The sequence below is a fragment of the Eleutherodactylus coqui genome, chromosome 13 (assembly GCF_035609145.1).
Source record: "Eleutherodactylus coqui strain aEleCoq1 chromosome 13, aEleCoq1.hap1, whole genome shotgun sequence".
Lineage (NCBI taxonomy): Eukaryota > Metazoa > Chordata > Amphibia > Anura > Eleutherodactylidae > Eleutherodactylus > Eleutherodactylus coqui.
The window spans coordinates 103,405,979-103,421,677 of NC_089849.1; the positions used below are offsets into that span (position 1 = coordinate 103,405,979).

At 44.3% G+C, this 15,699-nt stretch overlaps 1 protein-coding gene across 1 annotated transcript in view; it reads right to left on the reverse strand.

Annotated features, from left to right (window-relative positions):
- Positions 1-452: 452 nt before the first annotated feature.
- LOC136587463 (zinc finger protein 773-like) overlaps positions 453-15,699 on the reverse strand; it is a 353,925-nt gene continuing 338,678 nt past the window's right edge. Inside the window, exons 3-9 of the mRNA XM_066586041.1 lie at positions 13,367-13,558; positions 13,165-13,288; positions 12,268-12,365; positions 12,090-12,189; positions 11,494-11,588; positions 10,902-11,010; positions 453-1,731 (exon numbers count right to left, since the gene is read on the reverse strand). Coding sequence (XP_066442138.1) covers positions 839-1,731; positions 10,902-11,010; positions 11,494-11,588; positions 12,090-12,189; positions 12,268-12,365; positions 13,165-13,288; positions 13,367-13,558 — 1,611 coding nt within the window. The 3' untranslated portion in view covers positions 453-838. The remainder of the gene's footprint in view (positions 1,732-10,901; positions 11,011-11,493; positions 11,589-12,089; positions 12,190-12,267; positions 12,366-13,164; positions 13,289-13,366; positions 13,559-15,699) is intronic.

Here is a 15,699-nt window from a genome sequence, read left to right on the forward strand (position 1 = left end):
TTTGGTAAAAACAAGAATGTATCCCATGAGGAAGATGCAGCGAAACCTTCCCAAAGTTTTATTTTTCACTACAAAGACACTGATTAAAGTGTCACTGACTAGCAAGAGAAATTTTAGAATAAGCAGTTGTGTGTATTTGAGTAATAAGACCATATTTGTCTATCATATTCCTTGTATGCAGGGGCATATTAGGCATTAGAGGACAAGTGCCTAGGGTGTCCACTTGTGGGGGGCAGCCTCAGAAGCCTCCAGAATGTTTCCTGCTGGGTGTATGTGCCACTGCTGGGTGGAGGGAGTGGCACAAGACAGAGCAACAGGCCACTTCTCCTCCCTCCTCTTAGCAGCTGCATTATGTGAAACCGACCTAAAGCTCATCAAAGGAGTCACAATGTTTTCTGCTGCCCAGTTAGTAGAACGAAAAGTATAGATTACACAGAGTCCATTAAAATACATGGCATTTATTTATTTTAAGATGCAAATGAGGTATTACAAAGCTTGGGCTTCATACATACAGCTCTGAGAAATAGAGTGGTATCATAATCATGGAAGAATAGTAAGTAGATATCGGCGTAGCTAAAGGCTTAGAGGCCCGGATGCAAAACCTCAGCATTGGCCCTCCCCCCAAAAAAACTTTCCTCTGCATCGTTGGGACTCTTAAGAACCCATCGATGCAACAACGGCAGGCAGGGACATTGATAAAATCTAAAATCATCAGGCAGAAGCCAAATGTAGGGAGCCCCAATGCAAAATCTGTAACAAGGCCCCTCAACCTTCCTTGTGCCATTTATAATAGTGGTGCTCCAGGGCCTGGTAGATCCGCTATAGCTACGCCCTTGCATCAAGTTGTATGAATTCTCTGATGTTTAAGAAGAATCTGTTTACCAGTAAAACACCTCCCACACTCAGAACATATGAACGGTTTCTCTCCCGTGTGAATTCTCTTATGTTTTACAAGATGAGGTTTCTGGCTAAAGCATTTCCCACACTCCGAACATGAAAAGGGTTTCTCCCCAGTGTGAGTTCGTTGGTGCTTAGTAAAATGTGTCTTTTGGGTAAACCGTTTCCCACACTCAGTACATAAAAATGGCTTTTCCCCTGTGTGGATCCGCTGGTGTTTTATAAGATTGGATTTCACAGCAAAACATTTCCAACATTCTTGGCATGGAAACGGTTTCTCCCCTGTGTGAATTCGCTGGTGCCGCACAAGACCCGACTTCAGTGCAAAATATTTCCCACACTCGGAACATTGAAAAGTTTTCAATCCCATGTGATTCCGCTGGTGGTTTAGTAGAATCAATCCGTCTGTGAAGCACTCCCCACAATCAGAACATTGAAATGATGATCCGGCCACGTGGCTTATCTGATGTTCGACTAGGCTGGGCTGCTTTTCATCTGTATGGATTTTTTGATGTTGAGTAAGAGCAGATTTTAAAGAGAAATAGATCCCACAGTCAGAGCACAAGAACCTCTTATTCCTGTGCGTTCTCTTATGGGCAAGAAGCCTGGACTTAAACATAAAACATTTCTGACATTCGGAACATGAATAGAGTTCCCTTCTGCTCTGCTCTGGTTTGTAGGAATCCTCATATAGTTGATCTGGAAAAGGTTCCGCATGATCAGATGGATCACATGAGAGATCTGTCCTGAATAAGTAGAGTTGGGACATAACTGAAGTAATGCAGTGTCCTCCAGGCAAGTCTTCTGTGAGGTCCTTATCTTCTATTCCAGATTCTATGGATAAAAAGAAAGATTTATTTTTTAAAATCAGATTTTTATTGAAATTACATTTTTGAATACAATTACCCCTTAATTTCATGACATATATACATGCATAAGTATAATATACATAGAACATATCATTCCCCCACACAATACAATCAATCCGAATTATATGTAAGCAGGTCATAAATATAGACACATACAAAGAAGAAGAAGATTAAAAATAGCTCTTCTCCACCTTCTCATCGCTCTCCCTCACCCCCTCCAAATCCCATCAGCTTTTCTATGATACCTCAATGCAACCAACACTTGATGGGAACTATCTATTATATCTATAACTGATCATCTTCCCCAAATTTCCTCAAACTTAGGGCTTAGTCACATGAGCATATGTTTTCATGGCTGGCCAGTATACGCTACCGTCTGATGCATTAGATTCCAATGCATCAGATCACACAGGTGTATTCTCGCGGCCAGGCCGAAAAGATAGTCGTGGAACTATCTTCCCGTCCGGAATACATCGGCTGCTGCATACACTCTTATGGGAGCCAATGACAGCGGTCAGATAAGGGAGGTGGGAGGGAGTTTAGCAGTGTGACTGCTAAATTACATCCCCCTTCTCTCCTCCTCTCTCTTCCCCTCCAGATGTTTGCAATGAGAGGGGGCGGAGCTAAGCTTAGCCCCTCCCACCACTGGCTGCAGACAAGGGGCCGGAACTTATCTCCGCTCCTCCCCTTCCCATTGCAAACAGCCAGAGGGGAAGTGAGAGGCAGAGAGCCGGTGAGGGGGGAGGTAAGGTATTGGGCCTTTGCGTATATGCGTCGGGCTCAGGCCGTTTGAACAGGCACACCAACGTTAGATTTGTGTGCCTGTTCACGCGTTTTTATGCTGCCGACGGGCACACGTAAAAGCACCCACGGCATGAAAATAGGCCCTCAGTCAAACAGCCTCTTCTGTTATATTTCTCCTTTCCAAGGATATAATCTCTTATTTTTGCGACAAATCTCCTACTGTCAGAGGCGCAAGCTGCATTCAGTGCGCAGTAATCAGTTTCCCCGCCAGATGCAACGCTCTCTGAATTCCCAGAAGAGCTTGCCCATCAACAATATTCAATATACAAATTCTGGGATTAAGATCAATAATGACAAGATATATTTATAAAATTCTTAAGTACCTAATTCCAAAACCTCCAAATCCCTCTTATCTGGGATGACTGCTTTTATGCAGACCTGAACTCAGCGATGGACGGTAAGTGTACGATGGGCGTGCATTTACACACAACAGCTCAAGCTGTACATAAAATCTATGTAGAGGAGGGGAGGGGCGTGGAGTGAGAGAGAAGCAGAGACAATCACATTCAGACTTGCTGCTGTAGCTAAAAGAAAGTGATTTACTATGTCACAGCTACTGAAATCACATCTATACTGTTCAGAACTGCTGTATAACTGATGTGTATAGGGGCCTCCTGACTTTACCCCGACAGATGATGTCAGACTGAAGAAAGATCGGGAAAATTAAATGTCAGTGCCCAATCTTTTTGTTCTCCCTAGAGATAAGCCAGAGCTGTTTGGTTGCAGCTTAAGATGGCTTTACACGGAATGACAATTGTATGAATAAATGCTCAAAAGAATGAACGCAAATAGTTGTTTCGTATAAACACGGCCACAACAGGTAATTCCCTCACTAGTTGCTTGTTGTTTTGTTTCAACTCACCTAAAAAATAATCACTTGCTGATCAAAAGTCGCCTAGTATAAAGTCATAGTCATTAAAATTTTAACAATTTGAGAACAAATTTGCATGGAGAACCCCAACAAAATGTTATCTCAGCAAACAACGAATGAACAATAAACGTTACGTGTAAAAGCCTTCAAACAACTGGTATCCATACACTTCAGCGACTTTACTGAGCGACTATCTGAAAGATACTTGCTCATTGTAAAGATACCCTTATTCTACACTCACACGGGCGAGCGCGATACCGGGCCAAAAGAGGTGGCCTGGGGGCGGAACCTGACCGCGGAACGAGATGGCCGCTTAGTACAGGTGCTCCATCTCTACAGCACGTTAACAAGCGCTTATCAGCAGCAATCTTCATAAAAAAATGGGGAAACTTACTAAAATGAAGACCGGAGAACACACTGGCACCCCTCGCCCGGCCAGAGGACAGTCCGAGATGCAGAGATTCTTTAAAGAACGGAGCGCTCGCTCCCCACATGCAGCGGGCAAGATGGCGCCGGCAGCTGCGGCTGCTGAAGTCCTAAGCACAGCGCGGGAAGGAGAAACCTCATCGGAGGATGAGGAAGTCGAACCCCCTTCAAAGGGCTTCATGAGGGAACTGTTAGCCACCACCATGGGACCACTACTAACGGAGCTGACTGCCATAAAGGAGGAAGTAAGGAGTGTGGGGAGGAGGGTGGAAGAATTAGAGGGCACAACGGCAATCATTACTAGCCATTCCAGGGTCCTAGAGACCGCAGTGAAAGACCAGCACACCCAGCTAAATAGAATGCTCCTTATGCAGGAGGACTATGAAAATAGGAGCCGCCGCAATAATGTCCGTATTAAGGGACTGCCAGAGTCATGGGCTGCGGAGACGTTGCATAAAGTCTGTGGAGAAATTTTTGCAGGGCTACTGGGAGAAGACAGAGCACTAGAGATTTCAATTGAAAGAGTGCACAGAGCCCTAAGACCGCAGCCAGCGCAATCGGAACCCCCAAGAGATGTGCTGTGCAGACTGCTGGCATTCCCGGACGCGGCTGCCATTCTAAATGCGGCAAGAGGCAACAGAAATCTTCGTTATGAAGGTACGGACATACAGATGTTTCAAGACCTCTCCCCTACTACCCTAGCCAAGCGTAGGCTTTTGCACCCCCTGCTGGAGGCTTTAAGATCCAAAAACATCAAGTACGCCTGGCTGTTTCCTTTTGGGATAGGCGTGACCCATAAGGGGAGAAGATTAAACATACGGTCCCCTGAGGACCTCCAGGAAAGCTGGCAACACTTAGGTCTGGAGCCGATAGATCTCCCCAACTGGCTTTCCCTGCCGGAGCTCCCGACACTTCCCCACCTACCTTCCCAAGACAACTGGCAGATAGCCACACAATCAAAGTCCCCACGCGGCAAGCAGCGTAAGAAACCAAGAGAAGAACCTGTCACAGATGACACTTGAACCTTATGGGACAATCGTTCCTTCCACAACAGATTTAGTGGCAGCCTCAAGATCAACGGAATTTCCCTCATCTCCCATGGAAACATCCGACGGAAAGTGATGAGGCGGTTCGCTCACCGAATTCTGTTGTCTGATACCCAAGTTGGACGTTGCAGTTCATAGTTGTTGGACGGTAGAGTTTTTCTTAACTCCCCCACTAGCAAGCGTTTTTTCGTGCTCCCCCGATCAGGCTTTAGCCAAACGTACAGTTTATTTAGTAAAACTTAGTTCCACCCCGTCTTTTACGGCTGAGCCCCGGAATTTCCCGTGGAACTCCCCCGTAAATACTCTAATTCCAGAAGTTACTGGTGCTATAGAATATCTGTGGTATAAGCAATCTGGTTTAATCCCCCCTTTCTTTCTGTCTTTCCATATATTACCTTACCTAAATTTTCCTCCCTCCCTTTTTCCACTATTCCCCAGATTCTCGCATACACTTAGACAACTTCCGCTGACGAAACAGACCGGTCCAGGGCGACTGCATTGTTTCTGACATCACACCTAGAGTTAGATCTGATAAATAGCAATTTGTCTTACTGTCTCTTCCTTTTGATACTAAGGCAGCTTCCAACGAACGAACTCTGAGATGGATGCATCAAGGATAGTGGAGCCGCTGAGGATCACGTCATTCAACGCCCGAGGCCTGAACACTCCTCAGAAAAGGTACAGTGTATCCCAGCTGGTCAAAAAATTTAACACAAAAATCTTACTCCTCCAAGAAACACATTTTAAAGCAGACAACCACTACCCCCTCCCGGGGAGGGGTTTTCTCCAGGGGTACCATAGCACACATCCTACCTCAGCCTCAAAAGGGGTGTCTACCTTCTTCCATAGATCCGTCGCGTTTACCTTAAAAGCTAAATATTCGGACCAGATGGGCAGAGTACTGTTCCTGAAGGGGACTATTGACAACCAAAAACTAACAATTGCGAACTTATATGCACCTAACTCAAATCAGGTGGGCTGGTTGATCGATCAACTTGATATCTTGAAGGAATTCGCAGAGGGGCCAATTGTGCTGAGTGGAGATTTAAATGTATTTCTGAATCCTTTAATTGACTCGTCGAAAGGCAGATCTTGGATCGCCCAGAGACAGGTCAAAAAATTGAACAAAGCATTCCAAGACGCGAAGGTCGTGGACGCATGGCGAACAATTAACCCCTCGACAAAGGACTTTACCTTTTTCTCCCAGGTACACAATTCGTACCAGAGATTAGATTACATTTTTGTTTCCCAAGGCATCCTTCCTAGTGTTAGAGGGGCCAAAATAGAACCAATTACAATATCTGATCATGCCCCGATACACCTAGATCTGAGCTTCATCAGGGAAGGATGTAGAGAGTGGGTATGGAAGCTCAATACCTCCTTGTTGGATTTGGATCTAGAGAGGGAGAGTCTGACCAGTGGGTTGGAGGAATTCTTCCGACTCAACGACACCGGAGACCTGGAATTCCCAGTGATTTGGGAGGCCCATAAGGCTTACATGAGGGGCCTATTCATTTCGCTGGGTTCCAAGGTCAAAAAACAACAACAAGCGGAAATAGATCGACTTCTGAATGGGATTTCGACAGTCGAACGGCTCTCTAAAATATCCCAAATAGCAAACAAATCAGAGGAGTTAGTGGATTTAAGAAGAGAGCTCAAACGACTGCTTGAATCAAGATTCAATAAAAAGCATCTATTTCTGAAATATAGATTCTATGCTCATGGTAATAAAGGGAGCAAGTTGCTTACCTCTATGATTAAAAAAGCCAAAACTAGGAACCATATCACTTCAATTACAGACCATACGGGGAAATCCGCAACGTCATCAAAAGAAATAGCAGAGGTCTTCCAAAGATACTACGCTGACCTGTACAACCTAAAAAAATCAGAGATACCCACAAACCCTAAAGACACTAAGGATAAAATAGACTCATTCTTAAGCGCAATCAACCTCCCCAGGTTAAAGGAAGCTGACGCTAGTTCCCTAACGCTACCTGTCACCTTGCAAGAAGTAAAGGATATCATAATCAATAGCCCCTCTGGAAAGAGCCCTGGGCCGGACGGATACCCAGCACTCTACTATAAGACCTTCAAAGAGACACTGGCCCCAAAACTGAAGGACTTAATGAACGCACTTATGCAGGGCAAACCACTCCCCAAGCAAGCACAGGAGGCACACATAACACTTATCCATAAAGACAATAAAAATCCGGAGTTATGCGGTAGCTATAGACCCATCTCTCTTATTAATACTGATGTGAAGTTCTGGGCGAAGCTTCTGGCCAAGAGGCTCGAAAACTTAATCCCCAAATTGGTTGACAGGGAACAAGCAGGGTTCGTTAAAAATAGAGAGGGCAGAGATAATTGTTATAGACTGCTTCATGCTATAAGATACGCACAAAATAAGGGCATAGAGATGGTGCTCATCGGAACAGACGCCGAGAAGGCGTTCGATAGGGTGAGCTGGACCTACATGGAAAGGGTTCTGACCCATTTCAACTTCCCCCCTCCCTTCATAGCGGCGGTATTCTCCCTCTATAAGGAACTGCATGCTAGGCTAAAAGTAAACAATTTGCTCTCCCCACCCTTCAATATCAGAAATGGTACACGACAGGGCTGCCCGCTGTCCCCGTCCCTCTTTATCCTCTCACTGGAACCACTACTGAGGAGTGTCAGGTTGGACCCTAATATTAAGGGTCTGAAAGCAGGGCCGGCCAGCCTAAACACAGCTGCCTACGCAGATGATATTATGTTTGTGCTGACTGAACCAGCAACAAGCATTCCCAACCTGATTACCCTCCTAAATTCTTTTGGGAAAATCTCAAATTTCAAGATTAACTACACCAAATCCAACATTCTAAATGTTTCCATCCCGCCTGTTAGATGCTGCCACCTGAGGTCCAGCTCACCCTTCGAATGGTCGGACACATCTATAGAGTATCTCGGAATAAAGATCACAAAAAAACTGGAGGATCTCTACAGCACCAATTTTGTCCCGCTTCTGTCCCTAGTTAAAAACTTACTACTGAAATACGACATACCACATGCCTCTTGGTTTGGTAGAAAAAACATTATTAAGACATATATCCTACCGCAAATTCTGTATAAGTTAAGAATGCTGCCTATTCATCTTCCACAGTCCTTTTTCAAAGCCCTACGGTCAGCTTTTATTGGCTACACTTGGAGGCAGAAAAGACCCCGCCTAGCTTTTAGACTTATGATTAAAAGGAAAACTGAGGGGGGGATTGGACTGCCATGCGTCCACGATTTTTACCAAGCGGTCCAACTAAGATATTGGATGGACCTAACATCTCCCACAGGGGATCATTTGTTGCGTTCCCTAACCATAGGAAGAGACGGAGACACTCTCCTGGAGGACCTATGGTATCCCGCCAAAAGAAGGTACAGAGATAAAAATTTCAACCCCCTATTGCGTGGCCCATGCGAAATATGGGATAAGCTTCAGCCAACCCTGGCCCCTAACGTTTCCCCGGAGGCTCCACTGAGCACATTAAGCAAATATCTGGGCCGAGCACTTGAAAAAGACAATAGATACCTCTGGAGGAAGCTTGACCCTTTGAAGATGAGGGAGCTACAGATATTAGCACACAAACAGCCGGATGAGATCCTGGACACACTGGCTCCGCAGCTTTCCCTCTCCTTCCTACAGAGAGCCCATATACTCCAAACCTTCAGGGACTTCCTGAGATTCTCGAGGTCCACTAGACCAGAGACCCCATTTGAAAAAATATTAACCAATGACCTCCCAAAAAATAATTCCATCTCTATTATCCGTAATAAAATCCTAAACCCCGAGACACTCTACAAACCAGCTTTCTTAGCCTCTTGGGAAAGAGACCTTAAAATCTCCCTCACTTCCACAGATATTAAATTGATTCTGCAAACCGCCTTTGGGTTATCGCCATGCATACTACTCCAAGAAAGCCATTTTAAGATCCTGGTCAGGTGGTACAAAACCCCGCAATGGCTATTCGCACACAAACTAACAGACCAGGACAAATGCTGGAGGTGCAATGCGGCAACAGGATCATATTGTCATATCTGGTGGGAGTGTACGAGGTTAGCTACATACTGGAAGGATATAGAAGCAACATTATGTTTACTGAAACCAAACTTCCATATTACAGCGGAAATTCTATTCTTCTGGAAACCCTCGGCGAACTTCCACCCTTTAAAAGACAAATTGTTAGCCTTCCTTCTCGACGCGGCTAAAGCCCTAATCCCCTCTTTTTGGCTACAGAATACTCCGCCCTCTCTGGATCTATGGAAGTCAAAGGTTGACTCCATGTATAATATGGAGGAATTACATAGCTGGAATACGGGTACACACGAGGCATTCATCAAAACATGGCACCCTTGGAGACAGATCAACCTGGTCAATCTCAGTAACACCCAAACTAATAACTGACAGCTCAGAGTGACCAGCTGGGATAGACGGGGGAGACCTCAGAACAGCATATACTCATGCTGGGGTCCCCCGACCTCGCCGTATACCCAGTGGCATGCCTTTTTCTGGGGCGGTCGGCCTCGGGCGTTGAGGCCACCTCATCAAATTGGTTCTCCGATTACTCAGATCGGCGAAGCGACTCCTGGAGCTAATAGGCTAACACGCAGAAAGCCTACATAGAAGACGATATTGCCCCTTTCTTTCTATCTGGCTCAGAACTGACAAGTAGTCACACTCGACGGTACTTCACACACTGCTGTCTAACTTCGATCTCACCACATTCTCCCCCCACCCCCTCTTCCCTACCCACTCCTACCTAACCCTCCCCCACCCCTGTCTTTTATTGTTGAAATGTTATTCTACATGCATCTCCTATATAGTGGAGCTTGGGGCTGTCCCCAAGGAGACACATGGAGAGCTGAAGCTTGAGAGACTTAATCAATGGACTCGCTTTCCACCTCAGCTCACATAGTATTCTCTGCAACAAGTACCCACTCCACTTGGTACGATATAGCTATACTCGGAGATGTAAGAAAGTTGCAAGATTGTTGTGTATCATATTATTTGAAAAATTTTCAATAAAAACTTGTAAAAAAAAAAAAAAAAGAGGTGGCCCGATATTGCGCTTGCCAACGTGTATTTTTAACACCTTGCAGCATTTCTGTGAAATTGCGATTCTCAGGTGCGTGCTTCACATGCATCAGAGGATCGCAAGTGTTTCCCATTCAATGGGAAATATTGCACGGTATGCGAGGTCTTTTAAGGTTCCATTGAAAGCAATGGGCGAGGCGTTCCGCGGGAACACCCAAAGATAAGATGCTGCAATTTTTATGTGAATAAGACCATTCAAAAGAATGGAGTTCACATTCCCGCTGGTTTTGTGCATCTTGCAACATGGAAAACTCCCGCAAAATTCTTGCAAATAAGAATAAGCACTTCCCTGAACAAGCATCCATGTGTATGGGAAGGAGGTGGGGGGGTAGAAATAACTGTCGGCCGATCAAACATAAACATTCAGCTGACAGCTATTCAGTATACATGCTCACCTTTAGAGTTTTGTCTTGGCTTTCTAAATATAACTGTGAAAGAGCAAGGAGAGTAAAGGCCCATTTACACGGAGCGATGATCGCTCAAACGACAGTTTGAGTGACAGCTTTGAGCGATCATTTCGCATAAACTATTAAGTAGCTACTTTATAGCTCATTAGCAGGCAAATGAAGCCTTTAGCTGAAAGCAGTTAATAGCCGGAGAGCTCTTATCTGCATTCAGCTCCTTTGTTCTCTGATGGGAAACAATGCTATCAGCACTCCCCGTGGAGAACTGCTGATAAGGCTGAACAATAATTTTTAGGTTGGCCTGAATTTAACAACCAGCTAGCTGTGAACGAAAAGCGCACGATGGCCGCGCATTTAGACGCAATGATTATCGCTCAAACTATCGCTTTTTAGCGATTTTTGAGCAATCATCGCTCCGTGTAAATGGGCCTTTAGTGACTACGAAACGAACTGGTTATTACTGACCTGTGCTGATAGCTGTCGATACGTCCTCCTCAAACTGTCTATCCTCCCTTACAAATGCCTCCTCTTCCTCCTTTATCACTTCAACTTTAAAATCAATTAGATCTTCGTCCTGAACACAAAAAAAGTTAAACACAAAATAATTGTTAATACATGGAGTTTAAGCTTTTCATACCAGCCCCATGTAGCCCTGTGCCAGAAGCCTGTTAGCACTTCTACTGATTGTCCTGAGCTGTGCTCCTTCAACCGGAAAGGGCCAATATGGTTTTGAATGAGCACAGCTGAGGCTCAGTTTTAGGCCGGCTGCACATGAACCAGTTGGATTCTGCATGTGGGAGTCTGCAGTGGAATCCGGGTCTGATCCCGTTTGGCGACCCCCGTATACCTTCTCTTTCTGTATTGCGGATGACCATGGATGCTCGCCGTCGGTCATGCACAGTACAGATTTAAAAAAAAATACTTGTCTGTCCAGCCCCGCCACTAGCCACGACGCATGTACCTGCAGCCTATCCGCAATGGGATGGGGTGAGAAGTCAGGACGGGTATGTTTAAAAAATTTACAACTGCTGTTTGAGGCCACCTAAGCTTCATCTACCTGGAGATCCTGTTGGATCTGATTTTCCTCCGGGCAGTCCTGGGAATACTGGGGACTGGGACATCTCTCTGGTGGATTTGTTATTCTGGATCCATCTGTGGGACATACACAGAGACTGAATACATTGGAGGGAAGTTATTAGCATTTATACTAGTTTTGTCACCTAAAAAAGTAGCAAATTATCATGCATACCCCATTTGTCACTTTTTGGCATTTTACGCTACTCTCGCCATTTTTGGAAAAATGTTGCAAAATGTGGGTAGGGTTTACCAAGAAAAGAAGATCCTCTCATGAACCGAAAATGGCATAAATACCACATGCAGATGACACTCTGCCCACCTGCGGCAGCCAATAGCCGCATGATCTTGCCGTCATCAGCAAGATTCTGTGGCCATTGGCTCCGGTGGGTTGGCGGTGTTCAGTCGCAGGAGGTTACTACACTGTAGGGGAGCAGCGTTACCATGTTATTTGAGGGTCTAGTAGTTTTCCACCATAATGCCCACATGAGGCTTTTAAGATAATGGACACTAAAACATAATAATGTATGGACTAGTAAAGATAAGGATGGCTCTCCTCATATAATACTCTTTACTCACTTGGGTTGATATCAACATTGACTTCATCCTCATTAAATTCAGCAGTCGCCATGTCAATCTCATCTGTTGCTTTAAATGTAATATGAACCAGATCTTCATCCTAGACAAACATGAATCATAATTCACTTAGGTTTAATTAGCTGATCTTATCATTTCACGAGACCCCAATGTAAGCTACCTGATCATCCTGAAGCTCATATTGATCTTCTTCTGGACAGTCCTCGGAGTCCAGGGGGCTGGGACATCTTTCTGGTGGATTTCTCTTACTGGATCCATCTGTAGGACACACAAACACAGTGACTGAATGCAAAATATATATCAAACTACTAACGACCATTTGACTGTATGTATGTTTGTGTGTGGGTGCTTCTCATGCCCCACCCCTGGTGACATCATCGCCCCGCCCCTGTTGACGTAATCGAAGGTCCTGTAACATATATAAAACACAGAGCGACAGAAGAACAACACAGTTAGGGATTTTGGAAGGGGAGGACAAAAATAACACAATGAGAATACAACTAAGCCATTATTATCTCAGACACAACTCAGCAGTCCTGACAGAAGACACTTACCTACCGCCACCACAGAGATCCGGTGGGCTAAAGGACCTGCGGCGAAGTCCTGCTGTGGGATGAGCCATTGTGCAGTTTGGTAGAAAGTACTGTATACTGGATAAGCCAACAGCAGCCACCGGGACTTGTGATAACGTCACTGTTATGTGATCACCTGTGTGGGTGGAGTCAGGGATCACGTGACCAGGGGCTGATCACTGTATCCAGGAGTCTGCTGAGCTGGTGATCATCTGAAAATCAGCATGGATGTAGCACAACTTTGTTTGTGATGTGCTTGAATTAGGATGGATGTAGTAGAGCTGTGTGTATGATGTGTGGGGATCGTAATGGATGTACTATGTAGCAGAGCTGTGCGGCGCTTTGCGCCACCAGAAACACTGGTCCTTTACACTGGTAGTAAAATTTCCTAATAATTACTAGTATATATGTGATGATTGGATGATGGCGGTATCTGAGTGACCCCCAAAACTGCTGTCTTTAACCGTCAATGAGGTTCCGCTTACCCTGTGATATAAGAGCCTGGTGGTCCTCCATCATGATGTCCTTGTACAGATTCTTGTGTCCTTCTAAATACTCCCACTCCTCCATGGAGAAATGGACAGTAACATCCTGACACCTTATTGGAACCTGACAGACAATATACAGTCATCATCCAGCCATATTATCCCCCACCATATAATGTCCCATCATCCCCAGCAGCCTCACCTCTGCAGTCAACAGTTCAATGATCCTGCTGGCGATTTCTAGGATCTTCTCATCATTGTTTCCCTCATATATCCGTGAATGTGGTGGAGGCTCCATGATGGGGCTCTGGGTCCTGCTCCATTCTTCTGACACATGGAGGTGGCTCCTGGAATCCACAATTTGCTTACATGCCCTCTTCACAACTGTGTAGTCCTGGGTTTGGAGAAAAATATTATTAAATAACCAAAAAGGTACATTAATGTTCAGGTCTAAATACAGCTCGTGACTACACTGCTTTTTTATTAGGATTGACGTCTAGAAGGCTGTGAGAACAAGGACCAAATGTGACTGTTCTTGTCTGAGTTTTTGAGGTCTTTCACACCGATAGCACCACAAGGTCATCTTTGCTTTAACCCCACCACCACCACCAGTTGTGGAGGAGCTCTGTTTGTTTGGCAGGAAAAGAACATTACAGGTTTGTTCATGTTATCACCCCCCATCAATCAGAAAGCATATTTGCTCTCTGATTGTCACATATAGGTTTTTTTCCAAGAAGAGGAGTGAAATGATGAGGACTCTTTACCTCTAACCTTGAAGATACTGCAGTCATTTCTGACCATGGCATCTAAACATGTTTACAAAAAAAACAATGTAAAAGCTTTTTTCCCCTTACACAGGTCTTTAAATATTGAAACAATGAAAAGAACAATAAGAGCCCTACATGTAATTGTTGTTAGGGAATTCAATGTTCCGTCAATATGCTGTGAGGCTCCAAATCAGAGGTGGTTATGGCGGCCGCCGTGAGAAAGCAATGAAACACAGAGATCAGGCCTGTGTCTAGAAGCAATCTGTGTTTATTCTGTACATTGTCATTTCTTATACAAAAAATAGAAGGAGTATCAGTAGGCGTATCAGTAGGCGTATCAGTGCAAAGGCTAGTGTTACAAAGTTCAATCTGTTATACTGAGGTCAAAGTACTAAGGTGGTGAATAATTGCGTTTTCTCAATAAACATGGCTTCTTTTGTTGGAATGTAGACTGACTGTCTAGTACCTTGATTCTTTATCACAATCTACATTTTAATCACATGCCCTAGACAGCAGTTAATGATCGAAGCATTCCATTATCCTTTGATCATTGTAACGAGATTAACAAGATCTTGGAGACATGATGGACATTTAAGATTACACCTCTACTTAATGTAATTAAGTACTAACCTAAATGTACAAGCATTTATCAGAGCTTTTCATAGGACACAGAATAGAGTGTACAATTTAGGCCTAAAGCCTCCGGAAACGTATATCAAAGATACATACATATATAAATTAATATGTTCATAACCCTCACAATCCCCCATTTGAAACAGTCCATCTTGAAAAGAGCCTTTGTTGTGGTACTATCAAGGGTGCTAAGCCACCCCTGCCGGTCTTTCTATCCTCTTCGCCGGATCCCCACTGTTGTTGCTCTTTTACTCTTTTGACTGTTTTAACGATATCGTAGAGGGAGCGATTCCAGATAATTTGCTTGTCTCCGTATCCCACAGAATGTCCATAAGTTGCAAACACTCAAAGGAATGAACAAAAGAAACAGTATTAGTAATGGGTGAAACATAAAATCCATCATCTTTCCTGCTGTAGGTGACCATCCAGTAAAAATATCATACCAGTTATATTCTGTGTCTATCTGGATCTTATTACCTATGCTGACCAACTTATCTCCTACCCATATAGTTTGTTTTTCTAATTCCATAAGGGAGAGGTTAGTAACATCCAAATGCTTTTGAAGGTGTTCAGTGTCTTTCATTAGTCTTACAATTCTACCCAAGGATATAGTCAGATTTGACATAGGGATAGCATCTGGGTGCCAGTAATACTTTATTGCAGCTTCAGCATCTGGCAAAAAGGTGTAAGTTTCTGTAAACCAATGTATCACCGATATGTTCTGTAAACATCCAGAAAATGGAGTGGTGAGATTATACATACTGGTGGTTTTAGTTTGGTTGGTAACAAAGCATATATATTGGGGGCCAACTTCTATCAGCATATGGAAAGACGCAGGTAGCACCATCCAATCACATATGCTGACTGAAGGCTGCAGGAAACATGGCTCATATGCGGCTGTACTCCGTCCGCATACTAGGCCATCCAGTGTTTCTTCACAGTTCTCCATGCCATGGGTTTTATTTTCACTATCAATCATAGTACCTGTGAACTTGGGCAACCAATATTGGAAAGCATATAGAGGCGGTCCGCACACCACAGGTAGTACTACAAACTTACACATCAGGCTTGTGTCCTTTACATCATAAAAAGTTATTTCTCCAGTGCAATATTCATCAGAGCATTCTACACTATC